General features: G+C 49.5%; 1 protein-coding gene and 1 long non-coding RNA gene across 4 annotated transcripts; both read right to left on the reverse strand.

Moving 5' to 3' along the window:
* Nucleotides 6,461–6,979, reverse strand: LOC8085594 (RING-H2 finger protein ATL79). Its single transcript, XM_002453563.1, has one exon. It carries the CDS (start codon nt 6,977–6,979, stop codon nt 6,461–6,463), a length of 519 nt encoding a protein of 172 aa, XP_002453608.1.
* Nucleotides 7,950–15,899, reverse strand: LOC110434645. Of its 3 annotated transcripts, none has more exons than XR_002452258.1 (3): nt 15,470–15,899; nt 8,355–14,709; nt 7,950–8,273 (listed from the first exon to the last, which is right to left on the reverse strand). It is a non-coding gene; the product is annotated as an uncharacterized LOC110434645 (long non-coding RNA). The 3 variants fall into 3 exon arrangements; XR_002452259.1 differs by having other exon boundaries at nt 8,355–8,784; nt 15,470–15,894; XR_002452257.1 differs by lacking the exon at nt 15,470–15,899 and having other exon boundaries at nt 8,355–15,463.

Raw genomic sequence — 16,189 nt, forward strand, 5'->3', positions numbered from 1 at the left:
AGACCGGATGTCATGTTTAGTGTATGTATGTGTGCTAGATTTCAAGCCTCACCAAGAGAAAGTCATTTGAAAGCAACAAAGAGAATATTGAGGTACTTGAAGCATACACAAAATGTTGGTTTGTGGTATCCCAAATGTGCAAAGTTTGAACTTGTTGGTTATTCTGACTCGGACTATGCGGGATGCAAAGTTGAAAGAAGAAGCACATCGGGCACATGTCAATTGTTGGGAAGATCACTTGTCTCATGGTCATCCAAGAAGCAAAATAGTGTTGCACTATCAACCGCCGAAGCGGAGTACATTGCGGCCGATAATTGTTGTGCACAAATTCTATGGATGAAGGCAACATTGAAAGATTTTGGAATCAATTTCAAAGAAGTGCCATTGCTATGTGACAATGAAAGTGCCGTGAAGCTCACCAACAATCCGGTTCAACACTCAAGAACAAAGCACATAGATGTCCGCCATCATTTCATAAGGGATCACCAACATAAAGGGGACATTTGCATTGAGAGTATAGGCACCGATGATCAACTTGCTGATATATTCACCAAGCCACTTGATGAGAAGAGGTTTTGCAAGCTAAGGAATGAATTGAACATACTTGACTTCTCAAATATGTGTTGATGCACCCCCACTTATATGACATGCCTCTCCTTCGAGCAAAGAAAGGTAAATTTGTTTGACATGTCATTCATCCTATGCTAAGGACTTGTTTAGTGCATCTAGTCATTCCTCCCATGTCTTAGGCTCATGCATGAAAATCAAATGAAATTGATGCTTATATGGTACCACTATTGCTTCTATGCTTGACTTAATCTAGTGGTAGAATATGACATGTTTGTGGGCTTGCAATCCTAGTGTTTGATCTAGAATATGAGCTATAAGTGTTTAACTCAACATGGTACAAGATAACCCTTATTTGGAGGTGTGAAGAAGCTTGTCCTTGGATCAAACCGAGTTAAATATCTTAGGCAAGTAATCTAGATTGGACCAATTTGGGAAAATGATCTCACTTCACATGGTTTCACACTAACCTATCTAAAATTTGAGCTCACCTTTTTGTGGTCATTGATGACAAAGGGGGAGAAAATTTCCCAAAGATTTAAGATAGGGGAGTAACATGATAAAAAGAAAGGGGATCAATTAAAATTTTGAAGCACACAAGTAGGGGGAGCAAGCTCATAAACTTGTATGTTGCATTTGAATGTGCATCACATATGTTTGCTTGCATTTGCATTAGCTTTAGAAGTTTTCTCTCTGATGTCTTGCTTGTGTGATGAATGCTAGTTGTAAGTTTGATTGATGAAATGAAGAACTAGCATGCATAGGTAGTGTAACTAGACTTTTAGTTGTTTCACAAGTGATACTAGAACCTTGTTTATATTGTTGATCTCACGGGGTGTTCTAGTTTTGTGAATGTCTAGTTACTAATGGTGCTAAGGATGGTGTATATTGGCAACTCCGATTTGTATCACGCTTCAAAGGTCCATTCTTTACACCATTAGCATCATTTGGTAGAAATTGACTCCTATATTTCCTATTCAAGCATATGTGCAAGCTTTCAAATCCAAACTCTTAGCACATATGTAGGGGGAGCAATTGCTACCAATTTGGGTTTATGAAACTGGTCCATAACCTTTGCACATGGTAAAATGCTTGGGCAAGCAACATGAATCCAAGAAAATTTTAATGAAAATCTTTTTGAAAAGGGTTGTCATCAATTACCAAAAAGGGGGTGATTGAAAGCCCTAGTTTGGTTTTGGATAATTGATGAAACCCTAGTACTAACCTCTATGCTAAGTGTGTGTAGACTTAATGAGGTTGGTACATACCAAGTGATGGAGCAAGTGATGATCATGGTGATGATGGTGATGACCACAAGATGATCAAGTGCTCAACTTGGAAAAGAACAAAGAGAAAAACAAAACCCTATGGAGATCAAGGCAAAGGTATTGCTTAGGGTTTTGGTTTTGGTGATCAAGACACCATAGAGGGTGTGATCACATTTAGGATAGATAGCTGTACTATAAAGAGGGGAATTCTTTGGCTAAGCGGTTATCAAGTGCCACTAGGAGTCATTGTTCATGTGCATGCATTTAGAACCTAGTGAGCTAACTTAACTCCTTCAAAGAAATTATTTGTGAAAATGCTAACACACGTGCACACTTGTTGGTACACACGTTGTGGTGTTGGCACACTTTGAGCATGGGTCCGGTGAGCACTGGACGCTACCAGTGCTTAGCGTCCGGTGACCCACAGGTTTGCGGAACTCTCTGCGCATGAGTCCGGTGTGCACCGGACGCGTCCGGTGCCAACTTGCTCAGCGTCCGGTGCACTGCAGGTGACCGTTAGACTTTGACACGAGAGTTTCAGAAGGTGACAAGTGGCCGCTTCTGGAGCACCGGACGCAAGTGTTGAGCGTCCGGTGCCCCTTTAAGAGCGTCCAGTGACCCCCGTATTTCGTCCAGTGAAAGAGCCAACGACTCTATTTGTTTGAGGGGCTATAAATATGTGTTTAGCCGGCTTGGGGCTCACACTCTTGGCATTCTAGCATACTTGACATCCTTGTGAGCCTAAGCAAACACCTCCCACTCATCTCCTTCATAGATTAAACATCTTTGTGAGATTGGGAGTGATTCCAAGTGCATTTGCTTGAGTGATTGCATCTAGTGGCACTTGGGGATCGTTATAGCTGCGGTTTTTCTTGTTACTCTTGGTGGTTGCCGCCACCTAGATGGCTTGGAGCAGCGGAGGAGCTTTGGTACGAGTTGGTGATTGTTCGTGGCTATCTCCGGGTGATTGTGAGGGGTCTTGTACCTTTCCCGGCGGAGAGCCGAAAGGTAACTCTAGTAAAGTGCTCGTGTCATTGAGTTACCTCACTTGTGGGTTGGTTCTTGTGGTGTCCTAGTGAGGACGAGGTTCGTGCTACACCTCTTAGCCACCGAACCACCAAGTGTTGGTCGACACAACGGGGACGTAGCGTGCCGGCAAGCACGTGAACCTCGGGAGAAAATCGTGTGTCTTCATTGTGTTTGTTTATTGGAGTTCTCCCGGTGATTGGACTTCATTTTATTGATTGGTTCATCCCCTCTACACGTCGGTATAAAGATCAAACCTTCTCTCTTACTTTCTTGCAAACTAGAGTAGCTTACATACTTGTATAGAAACTTTAGGTAGCTCTCTAGTGTAAGTAGAGACATAGCTCTTGTGTGCCTAGTGATCATATCAACTAGAATTGTTGGATAGGTGGCTTGCAAACACCCTTTTGGAGCTAGAGCAAAAAGCTTCGCTTTGTTATTTACTAACCTCTTGCTCTAGTGAATTTGTAGAATTTTTAAATAGGCTATTCACCCCCCTCTAGCCATATTAGGACCTTTCACCCGGGCAAGCACAGCACGGAAGAGCAACCGTGTCTGGGCCTCACCCCAGGCACGGCCCGCTCCTCAATGGTCGGCCTGGAGGAGGCCCGCCTAGCTCTCCCCCTCCCGGCCTTGGCCTTGGGCTAGGCCCATGAGGGCACGCTGCGCGTCCGACGCCCGACAGCTGCATATATAAGGAGTCGTCGCGGCTCCCCACCCGGCCACCCAAACCCTAACCACTCCACTCACTCAGTCTCGCCTCTCGGCCTCTCGCTCGCAGTCGCAGGCTCGCAGCGCAACACCCAGCGTAGTCGTAGGCGGCCCTCTCTCGCGAACTCACCATCGCTAGAGATCTTAGTAAGTTGTTTAATGAATGCGGTGATAAACTTAAGAATTCTGTGTTGTCTACTGCTTCATCTGTTGCTTTGACTTTAGACATCTGGTCTGGTAATGCTAAGGAGGACTATATTGGTGTTGTTGCTCATTATGTGAATGCTGATTGGGAGTTGTAGAAAAAGGTTATTGGTCTTAGATTGATTCAAGTGAAACATATTGGTGAGAACATTGTTGAAAATGTTGCCCGCACGGCCGCACCCCAACCGCAAAGGTTCGATTCTAATTCCCTCTGTGTTGTCTTTTTTCCTAAACATCGACCTCTCCTCTCGCGCAAAAAAAACACCGACACAATGACTCCTTGATCTCTATCCCCATGGACGCCACGACTCAATTTCTCCCTCACGAACACTGCGACTCCTCACCACCGGTTCCTCATCTCCTCTCTCGTGGATGATCATCAGGGCAGACCGGCAGAGGCCAACATGGCACTAGCCACCACAAGGATGCCGGCCACTAGACTATCGAGCGCATTGGACGCTAGGCAAGGTTGCTCAGGCTGCTAGCTACAGGCTTCAGGCAGAGCGGTCGGGCCAGGATGAGCAGGCCGCGGGTGTGGCTTTTTCTTCCTCTATGCCCTTGCTAGACACATGGAGGTGCAAGCTTTCCCGTCCCTCTAAAAATAAGCTTTATCACGATGCTATCCCCAAATTTTGTCTAGCAGTTGTAATTGGCTCTTAGAGTAACAAAAAATTTTGCAAGCTATCAGTGGGATTTCCCTGCAGTTGGGTTTGGACAAGTTCTACTCTATTAGTGGGAAGATTCTTGCATGGCCTCTGGCAGATGTGGGATTCCGTGAGCTTGGGCAGGGTGGCTGCGGCAAGCTTGGGGGAGGAGGCCGGTAGCTCCGTCCTAGAGCAGGGAGAGATAGGGAGAGAGACGACGAGAGAGGAGAAAGAGGATAGGGGCCAAGCTTCATAGGGGGGTTTGAGCAAAATGGGCTGACTTGTCCATGTAGGCTGTTGGGGCTCGCGTGGCACATCTTGGACCGTTGGTGACTGCAAAATATAGATTCAGGATGTAGATGGTACACTTTTAAGTTGAAGGACCCATCTAGGAATCGCCCAATAGTTTAAGGAATTCCAATGCAATTTACTCTATTATCAATATGAATAATACAGCCAGTATCACCAACACGGATATTGAGAAGAAAAGAAACTATTTTTCTTTAACTAATAGTGAGTTGCTTCAGCCATTCCTTGACTACCTGAATATTCAAGAAAAGAACCATTAATTAATCAAAGATTAATGTACAAAGACTACTATAATGCGATTAGAGGGAGGTATGCATAGTGCATGGCAGTTTAGGGTCCGAGAGCAACTCCAGCCCAAGTCCCTAAATTAAGCCCTTAAATATTTATTTACAGGCTATGATAAAAAAGTATGGGCTTAAATTAAGACCCAATTCCAATGAAAAAAATAGACCAAGTCCTTATCTTACATGGGACCCACCTGTCATTGATAAAATCCTACATCAACTCCACCATTTGTAACTCTTGTCTTGATTTATGGGTGGGGAGAGGAAAGTGGGTGGGACCCACTGGATAAGGGGTTTCTAGATGTGAGGGGCTGAAACTATAATTTGGGAGGACATAGAAATAGGAGCCCAAGTAGGAGGTGGATTGGAGTTGATTTTTTTATCAAGTCCCTAGATTTAGAATAGGGACTTGTTCAGGAGGTAGGCTGGAGTTGCTCTGAGCCACCGCACGATGTTGCCAAGTTGTCTTCCTGGTTGTTGATGTCACATTTCCATATATTATAGCTTAATTCTCTTTGGAACATTAGTGCGCGAATGGAAACGGAATTAGCAAGTCATGGATAAATGTTGCAATTACCAAGTTATTTAAACTATCAATGTCACCAAATAATCATTTGTCATATTTTTTCTTATTTCTTTTTGTTGGACTGCAGATTTCAGGGGCAAATGATATATTGGCAGTGGCGGACTGTCAGTGGCTCAAATATAATTACCCTTTTTTGGCCATAAACTAGAACTAAAGTATTAAGCTTTGGAGGAAGAAGGTTTGAAGGGGTGTTATAGGAGAAACAATTAAACATGTAATCATATCATGATATGAACTTGCTTCGGTTAATCTGAGCTACACAATTTACTAAGCGATTCACTTTTGTTGGTAGATTGATTTTTTTTTGTATATATAAATTAATTATTTTTCCTTAATGATATCAATTAATTATTGGATCACTAACTCAGGTCATGTTTTTGGTATCATCAAGATTGTTTTGCCGCTATCATTGTATCACCCGAACTGACTCAGATCATGTTTTTGATAATGCATATTAGCTAATTATTGCCTTTTTCTGCAATTTAATTTGGTTGTTTAAGTTTGCATATATTCTGGTTCTAATTTGCATGTATCTAAATGTTGTAGCATTAATTAGCATGGGCATCACACTAGTAATACTAAAATATCAAAATGATTAGTTTTTTATCCATGATATTTAAAACTCTGATTGCTTTTTTTTGGCCTTGTTTGGATGCACATGTGAATTGAAGTGCAATTAAACTTATATTCTAATCCACTATAATACATGTGGATTGAAATGAATATACATCCATCCAAAACAAGGTCTTTGTGATTTAATTTCGACAGTGATACCGGGTTTAGAAAAGACAGTGGTCCATGATTTGGGCTGATATATCTGTTTTTTTAGCCGTATCATGGAAAGAAAATTGGGAAAGAAGGTTACACCATTTGCATCGGCAGCGGCGCGAACACATTGCACCTGCACACCGGGCACGTCGAGTTATTCTTGAGCCATTTGTCGACGCATTGCTGGTGGAACACGTGGAGGCACACCGGTAGCCGCTTCACCATGTCGCCCGTCTCCATCTCGCCAAGACACACCGCGCAATCAGCAGACGCGCCGCCGTCCGCCTGCCCGTGCCCGGCGTCCCGCAGCTCGTACGCCGGGATGTCCGCCGCCGCGGGCAAGGTGCTGCCTCCGCCGCCGCCGGCGCTGGGGCGCGGCAGCCACCCGATGCGGCGGACGCAGCAGAGGATGAAGGCGCCACAGGAGACGAAGTAGAAGAAGGCGCCGATGAGCACCCAGAAGACGAGGACGACGGAGACCATGACGGTGCCGGACGTGCTGATGGAGTGATCTCGCGCGAGCACGTAGACGATAATCCCCGTGCTGCCCAGGAAGAAGGAGTTGAGGAAGGCCAGCATGAACACGTGGGCGCAGCGGTCGCACCAGTCCATGGCTGGGAAACTGGCAGGGATGCAGCGGTGGTGCTTCGGCGCCTCGACCGGGTTTCACAGATCAAAGCCAAAATTCAGTGCGGATCAAAAGTTTCTCTAGGCCTAATGGCTAGCTGGAGGGTTTCTTCACGGCCGCTCGTGCGTGGCGACAGTGGCTCGTTTTGTCCGGTGATGCTGGCCGGCTGGGTTGCTGGACCTCTTGTCTTTCTAGTTCTTGTTCACTAGCGGAAAAGGCTAAGGTAAGGAGTACGGAAACTCCCAAGGTCCTCTCGCTTGCACCGCCGGTATCCAAGATCTGGAACCGTTATGTTTTTTCCAAGTTCGCTAGAACACGTCTGAAAAATGAAAAGTCGTCGTGTGGGTTCGAATTTTTTTTTCAGTTTTTGTTTCTAAGCCTAACAGTGACGTGGGTCATGGGTTCAAGTCCTAAAATAATTGGATCCGACCATCCATCTAAAGTTGAGCATGCAGCCCGTAGGCCAAAGGCACGGCCCAAACACTACTGGACTCACATGCTTTGCCGAGGGCCAGGCCAAAAAACCCTCGGCAAAGCCTTTGCCGAGGGCTGCCCTCGGCAAAGACCCCTCGGGAAATTTTTAGACAGCAAAGGGTTCTTTACCGAAGGCTTTTTATCGGACACTCGGCAAAGAAAAGCAGCCGTCACGGCGCCGAACCTGTTAGTGGTTTCTTTGCCGAGGGCCGGCCCTCGACAAAGAAATGTTTTTTTTGAAAAAAAATCTTTGCCGAGGGCTTTCCCCAGACCCTCGGCAAAGAAATTTTATATTTTTTTTTAAAAAAAAGACCTTTGCCGAGGGCCTCATCCTTGGCCCTCGGCAAAGAAATGTTCAGGATTTTTTTAAAAAAATCTTTGCCGAGGGCTATTGCTAGGGCCCTCGGCAAAGACACAACGACAGCAAAAAAAAATTACAATAATCAAATTTTAATAAAGCAGTTAGCACAGCATATATAATTTCAAATCCAATCGAACAACAGCACAACATATATATAATACCAAATCTGACCATATCACATAAGTCAGAGTCATCATCCAAATATACAAAGAGTAGAAGTAAACTATCTTGGCCTGCCACATTTGTTACAGGAAATAAACTTCAAGATTGTTCGTTCATAGTTTGTGTAGTTCAGGAAACACATCCTTTACAAATAAAATTCAGATTTTCACTACTCTAACTAGATCCATCCTACTAACTAGTATGATGGACCTATAGAATTGACAAAAAAGATGACTAGTGCACTCTTCCACAATCGACTTTTGTGCTTGCTGACTGATATCCTATAGAATTGACAAAAAAATATTTAGAACCAAAACATGGGACTTAAGTGCAGGTAATTAGGTAAGCAATATAAATCTGACCTTTTACAAGAACAAATGCAAACGAGGCATTTCCTTGAAGGTGGTTTATATCAGGCACCTAAGGTGCCAACCAGAGAAACATATGAGAGCAAAAACATACACTTTAAGAATTTCAGTCATATTTTTTCTAAGGCTGCATGTTCTAGTTCAGCTAAAACATATGGATACACTTGAAGCAGGAGTAGGGGGGACAGGAATCTTTAAACAAACTGAGTAAAGCCCAACAACTACCAAAATAAAGGTGAATAAGACTATGTCAGAAAAGCATAAAAAATAAAAATATGCTCACCTGCACAGTACATGTCCACAACATCATATCAAGGCCAAGAGTACCAACTTTAGGCACTAATTCCTCATTATTTCGTATCTTTCCTACAAACCCATGATTGTGTCGACTTCAAAACCAAACTTTTCATGCTCCGTGCTAATTCTGTAAAGGTGTTATGGTGGGCAAGACATATGAGAGGCGCAAGGCTAGAGAGCAGGGCTGAGCAGCAGCGTCCAGCTTGGCCCATATGCTGGCCGCATAGCCTCAGTAACTAGTATGAGTCTAGGACTCTGGATTAGTTTAGGAAATCTTAGGAGTCTTAGAGTTTGTTTCTTATTCCATAATCCTAGTAAGAGTCAGTTTGTAATTGCCTATAAAAGGCTATCATATCAGATGAATAAAGATAGCCTGGGATTGTGTCAACTCGACACCCTTGGGCGCCCGGCGTTCCTCTCGTGTGCCCTAATCCCTGAACGCGATGGCTCCCCGCCGCCGCCAACGAACACGCTCCAATCCCATCTACTCCCCACCCTACAATCTACGCAGCAAGGCTAGGAGACTTACCAACTTGGTATCAGAGACGATGGCCACGTCTGGGGAACCTTCCGCTCCTGTGCCGCTGATGACGGGCGTTTCCACGGTCGGCGTTACGGCCGCCCCCACCCTGCCCCTCGTCACCACCTCATCGGCACCACCACCAGGCATCTCTTCAGTCGCCGAGGCCCTCAATGCCTTGACGACGGCCCTCACTAGCATGCAGTTGCAGATGACGGCTGTCAACCAGCACCTGGCAAGCCAGGCCACGCGCCTCTCGGCTATCGATGGCCAACCGGCGTTTACTCAGTTCGGGATGCCTGGGTTCGGCGGAGTCCAGGCGCTGCCGGCTTCCTCGGCGTCCGTGATCTCGGAAGTCTCGGCGGCTTTGGACTCGGTCTCCTTCACGCCGTCGACCTCGGTCCCGCTGGCCGCCACCGGACCACCAGGGGCGGCACCGCGAACACATCCACCGCCGGGCGGCGTTCCAATAAACCACATCGTCTTTCCTCACTCACCGTCACCGCAGCCTGTGTTTCCTTCGGTGGGTATGCCATACTTCGTCGCACCGACATCGCACCTGTCGACGCGCCCACCGGCGGTTCCCCCCACTGCAGAGACCGATGGGGTTGCCGTTCCCAGATACCACAAGCTCACCTTCGCAACTTACGACGGCACTTGCGACCCTCTCGGCTGGCTCAACAAGTGTGAGCAATTCTTCCGCGGTCAAAATACGCGGGAGGTGGAGAAGACCTGGCTCGCGTCATATCACCTCCAGCATGTCGCCCTCCAATGGTACATGGTCTTGGAGGCAGACATGGGTCGCCCGACCTGGCCTGACTTCCGCCGCATGTGTCAGCAACGTTTTGGCCCGGCGCTCAGCACGAATCACCTGGCCGAACTGACGCGGCTTCCGTTCGGTGGCTCAGTCGACAAGTATATGGCGGCGTTCCAGGCATGAGCCGCTCATGCCGACGACCTCTCCACCTTGCAGAAGGCTTGCCTGTTCATGGGGGGATTGCCCGAATACATCCGGGTCGATGTCGAACTCATGGACCCTCAAGACTTGCAGCAGGCTATGCGTCTGGCGCGAGCGTATGAGCGCCACAACGCTGCACAGGCCCCGGGCTAGCGGCCAGCACGGCGTGCCCCGACCACACTGGCCGCCCTGCCGGCGCCGGCGGGTTCGACAACCGCATCAGCGACATCTACGCGACCCTTCAAGCAGCTGACCCCGGAGGAGATGGCTGATCGGCGCAAGATGGGCCTTTGCTATAATTGTGACGAGCCTTATGTGCGGGGACACAAGTGTGCACGCCTATTCTTCTTGGAGGCAGCCGATTATGTGGTGGAGGAACCGGACGACGACACCGCACCTGCGGACGCTCCTTTCGATCCTGAAAAACCCATGATCTCCCTGGCCGCGATCACGGGCATACGGGTGGAGAAGACAATGCAGCTCCCTGTCCAGATCGGGACGCACTGGTTTACTGCTCTCCTCGATTCGGGCAGCACACATAACTTCATCGACGTTGCCGCGGCGCGCCGTGCCGGACTCCAGGTGGATGACCACCCCAGCACACACGTCGTTGTGGCCAACGGCGACCAGGTCGCTTGTCGGGGTCTCAACCGTGCTGTGCCCCTCCAGATCGAGGACACGCACTTCGCGGTGGACTGCTTCGCCGTGCCCCTGCCCCATTACGACATGGTTCTGGGGATCTCATGGCTGAGAACTCTAGGCCCCATCTTGTGGGACTTCGACGGCCTCCGTATGGCGTTTGTTCTCCAGGGCCGCTGGGTATTGTGGACGGGCGTCGGCTCGCCCAACGCGACGTCTACCGCACAGCAGGCTCGCACCCACCTCGCCAGCACTATCTACATCGACAAGGGGGCTGAGCCGACCCTCCTGGAGCGCCTGCTCGACTTGTTCGCCGATCTCTTCACTGAACCGATAGGGCTGCCCCCCGAACGGCCCTGTGATCATCGCATCCACCTGAAGCCAGGCACAGAGCCGATCGCGGTGCGCCCCTATCGCTACCCACATCTCCAAAAGGATGAGCTAGAGCGACAATGCGACGCTATGCTCCAACAGGGGGTCATTCGGGAGAGCACGTCCCCCTTTTCGGCGCCGGTCTTGTTGGTCCACAAGCACGACACGTCCTGGCGTTTTTGCATCGATTACAGGGCGCTCAACGCGGTGACGGTCAAAGACAAATTCCCGATCCCGGTCGTCGAAGAGTTGCTCGACGAACTGCACGGCGTCAACTTCTTCACTAAACTGGATCTCCGGTCGGGCTACCATCAGGTCTGCGTTCACGCTGGGGATATTGAAAAGACGGCCTTCAGGACGCACCATCGCCACTTCGAATTTCTGGTCATGCCCTTCGGCCTGTCAAATGCTCCTTCGACGTTCCAAGCACTTATGAACATCGTCCTCAAGCCGTTCTTGCGTCGCTGCGTCCTGGTGTTCTTCGATGACATACTGGTATACAGTGCCACATGGATAGAGCACCTCCAACATCTCCGGGCCGTCTTCGACGTCCTTCGCCAGCATCACCTGCATCTCAAGCGTTCTAAGTGCACCTTCGCCACCACTTCGGTCCATTATGTGGGCCATGTTATCTCCAATGAAGGGGTGGCCATGGACGCCACCAAAGTTGTTGCAGTTCAGTCTTGGCCACAACCGCGCTCAGCACGCGGCCTCTGCGGGTTTCTTGGCCTCTCAGGATACTACCGCCGCTTTATCAGGGACTATGGTACGATCACGGCGCCCCTGGCCCAGAGAGGGGTTTCGCTGGTCTGAAGAGGCGGACACAGCTTTCTCGGCGCTCAAGGGGGCTCTATGCTCAGCCTCGGTGCTCCAGTTGCCGGACTTCGCCGCGACATTCGTCGTGGACTGCGACGTATCAGGCTTCGGTTTCGGCGCTGTCCTACATCAAGAGGGGCGTCCCATTGCATTCTTCAGTCGCCCCTTTGCAGCCCGACACCTCAAGACGGCGGCTTACGAGCGCGAGCTTATTGGGCTCGTCTAAGCCATTCACCATTGGCGACCATATTTATGGGGATGCACCTTCGTCGTCCGCACCGATCACTACGCCCTCAAGTTCATGCTGGACCAACGCCTGTCGACGATCCCTCAGCACCAATGGGTAAGCAAGTTGTTTGGATATGATTTCAGTGTGGAATATCGTCCAGGCAAAGGAAACGTGGTGGCCGACGCTCTGTCCCGACGGGATGGCGATGTCCCTCTGCTGGCGGCTGTTCCACATGCAGGTCCCCTCCTGACAGCCTTGTCAACCCCGACGTTTCAACTCTACGACGACATCCGCCACGAGCTAGACACAGAGGACGCGCTACGCCAACACCGCGAAGCCGCGGGCACTGGGGCGCTCGGTCCAGCCTGGACAGTCCGGGATGGCCTCACGCTGTACGAAGGGCGTGTCTACGTCCCCGCCACATCTGCCCGTCTGGACGATGTGCTCCAGCTCGCTCACACCGGTGGCCACGAAGGGATTCAGCGTACTCTGCAGCGGCTATGGCAGCACTTCTACGTCGAGCATGACCGCCGCCTTGTGGGCGAATTCGTCAGATCGTGCCCAACGTGTCAGCAGAATAAGACTGAGACGCTGCACCCGGCTGGTCTCTTACAACCTCTGCCGGTTTCTTCTCGCGTTTGGGCCGATATCTCCATCTACTTCGTCGAAGCTTTGCCCAAAGTGCATGGCAAAAGTGTGCTGCTCATGGTGGTGGACAGATTTTTGAAGTATGCGCACTTCATCGCATTGGGCCACCCCTACACGGCGTCTTCCGTCGCTCGAGCGTTCTTCCAAGAGATCGTTCGCCTTCATGGCTTTCCGGAGTCCATTGTGAGTGACCGCGATCCGGTGTTCACGGGCCATGTGTGGCGTGACCTCTTCCGCCATGCCGGTGTCAAGCTGCGAATGAGCACGGCGTTTCATCCTCAGACGGACGGACAATCGGAGGTGGTCAACAAGACGATCACTATGTATCTTCGCTGCCTTACAGGAGATCGCCCTCGCGACTGGCTTGATTGGTTGCCTTGGGCGGAGTTTTGCTACAACACGGCGTACCACACTGCGCTCCAAGCCACGCCGTTCCAGGTCGTCTATGGGCGTGCTCCTTCGGCCCTGTTACCTTATACATCTTGGACAGCGCATACCGATGCGGTCGATAATCTGCTGGCTGACAGAGACGAGTTCTTGGAGGAGGTGCGCGCTCGCCTGCTCCACGCTCAGGAATATGCGCGCCGCTTTTACGACGCCAAGCACCGTGCACTGGAGTTTGCTGTCGGCGACTGGGTCTTGCTGCGCATGTTACATCGTCATACGCAGGCTTTGGTTCCGGGCGGGCGTGGCAAACTCGGTCCCAAATACGCCGGTCCTTTTCAGGTGCTCGAGCGCATGGGTGACGTCGCGTATCGTTTGCGCCTTCCCGGAGGAGCTCGGATCCACGACGTCTTTCATGTGGGCGTGTTGAAGCCGTTCCGCGGTCCGCCTCCTCAGAGTGACCCGGTGCTACCTCCTCTTCGTCACGGGAGGCCACTCCGACAGCCGGACAGGGTGTTGCGCTCGGAGCTTCGTCGGGGCGTTTGGCATGTTCTGGTGGCATGGGAGGGCATGCCCACATCTGAAGCTACGTGGGAGCCAGTTCCAGCATTTCGTGAAGCTCATCCATCGTTCCATCTCGCGGATGAGCTATTTCCCGAGGAGGGGAGAGATGTTATGGTGGGCAAGACATATGAGAGGCGCAAGGCTAGAGAGCAGGGCTGAGCTGCAGCGTCCAGCTTGGCCCATATGCTGGCCGCATAGCCTCAGTAACTAGTATGAGTCTAGGACTCTGGATTAGTTTAGGAAATCTTAGAAGTCTTAGAGTTTGTTTCTTATTCTATAATCCTAGTAAGAGTCAGTTTGTAATTGCCTATAAAAGGCTATCATATCAGATGAATAAAGATAGCCAGGGATTGTGTCAACTCGACACCCTAGGGCGCCCGGCGTTCCTCTCGTGTGCCCTAATCCCTGAACGCGACGGCTCCCCACCGCCGCCAACGAACACGCTCCAATCCCATCTACTCCCCACCCTACAATCTACGCAGCAAGGCTAGGAGACTTACCAAAAGGACAGATGTTAAATTGGGGAATAAACTGAACAACCAACTAAAATATATTTTCTTTTTTTTAAAAAAAAAGAAAATACAGGGACAGTTTCAATAAATCAATAAATACCATAATTATCGATGCTCAAATAAATTGAATAGTTACAAGATATAATGGTGACCAAGTAATCATCACAAAATAATAAGAATAAAACACAAGGGATTTGACTTCAAAAAACAATTGAAGAATGGAGTGAAAGGACATATATCAATTACTGATGAGCAGACCCACTATTCTCAGTTTAGACATAGATCAAAAGGCTCTTTCGATTAGTATGGAGTGAAACATCTAAATTTCAGTCAGACTTCATAGTAACAAAATCCAATCACTTAGAAGATGTTATACCGCTCAGAATCTACATGCTGTAAGTGTATAGACTCTGCATTAGAATAGAATGGAAAAGGCATGAGCATTGGATCTTGGGCAACCCAACTACGAGCCAAAAAATACGCCTTCAATTGTATACATTAAAAGTGCTAAGGAAATGCAAAATTACAAATATGAAGCTATTCTCTTGGATAACAAAAACGAAAGTAGACACTGAAGGTTGCTACTGCTACTGCTACCTCACTTATAGTGCCACAGTTCTAGCTTAATAATCAAGGCCCATGCAAAACCGACATTTCAGATATGAGAAAATCAAGTCCATTAAACAAAAAAGATGAATTAGAATATTTTCTTTCACTACTGCCATTGATGCCAAGGAAGTTGAGTACAGTTTTCAACAAATAGTACTAGCACTGAATCTCAATTAAATGGTATTATTAGCACTGAATCACTAAGCATCTTGACGTACAGCAATCCAGGGCCTACCGATCTACTGGATTCACTGTGAATGCTACCGATTCCTAGGCTAGAACATAATGGTGGGATCACGTAACAGCAAAGCCTACCTGCCCAAACTGAATTTGGAACAAACACAGAGCTGAATGGTTAACCTCTTATTGCCCAGCTAGCCATGGCAAGCGACAAAGATCCTAAATCGAGCAGAGTGCGTATCGTTCAACAACCTGGATGCGCGCGCGTAGCAAAGCAAAATGTATATCCTAGGTCTGTACTCCCAACCAAAACCAAAATCGAAACCCCACCCAGAGAAGCCGCGGGTTGGGTTGGGTAGCAGTGGCGGGCGGGTAGCTTACTGCAGGTCATGGTGACGAACCAGATGGCGCGAGATCCCGACCGGAGACATGCGCCACCACCAGATCTAGTGTGTCTCAGCGGCGAGCCTCCTCGGGGGAGGAGGCGGGGCCCCAGCGGCCAGCCTCCTCGGGGCGGCCGGCGGCGGCCAGAGTGGCGACAGCTGCCGCGCGGGGCACTGCGGCGGGGAAGGGCCCCGGCGGTGAGCCTCCTCGGGGCAGGGCGAGCGCGGCGCCGGGCAAGGGGCAAGCCGCGCTGCGGCATGTAGCGCCCCCGTGGCCCTCGCCCGTCGCCGGCGAGGACGTGAGCTGCGAACGGTAGACAAAAGAGAGAAGAGGGTTTCGCGATGAGGACGCCGGCCGGGCAAACCCCCGAGCCTTGGCGTGACTTGTTGTCTCAATGATCGATGCGTTCTCCCGAGATCGGGTTCGTTTATTACAGGATGGCCTTTGGCCCAGAATGCGCCGGCTTTCAAAGACGTAAACATAAACAATAACTAAAATACGTCTTCGCTGATACGGTGGCCTCCTGTAGCCCTTCAAGCTATTGCCGCGGTGACACCTCCCCCTCCTTGAAAACCAGCGTGTCCCCATGCTGGCGCGTCTGGAAACCTGCTCTTCACGACGGTGTAATCTTTCCAGGTAGTGACGTCGTCGGGCAACCCTGTCTAGGTGAGTCTCACTTGGAGCACGGCAGCGTTGCCTTTCTTCACCAGGCGGCGC

The sequence above is a fragment of the Sorghum bicolor genome, chromosome 4 (genome assembly GCF_000003195.3).
Source record: "Sorghum bicolor cultivar BTx623 chromosome 4, Sorghum_bicolor_NCBIv3, whole genome shotgun sequence".
Classification (NCBI taxonomy): domain Eukaryota; kingdom Viridiplantae; phylum Streptophyta; class Magnoliopsida; order Poales; family Poaceae; genus Sorghum; species Sorghum bicolor.

Excerpts from the sequence above, each read along its gene's own strand:
- LOC8085594 (XM_002453563.1), bottom strand. The coding sequence starts at position 6,979 with ATGGACTGGTGCGACCGCTGCGCCCACGTGTTCATGCTGGCCTTCCTC.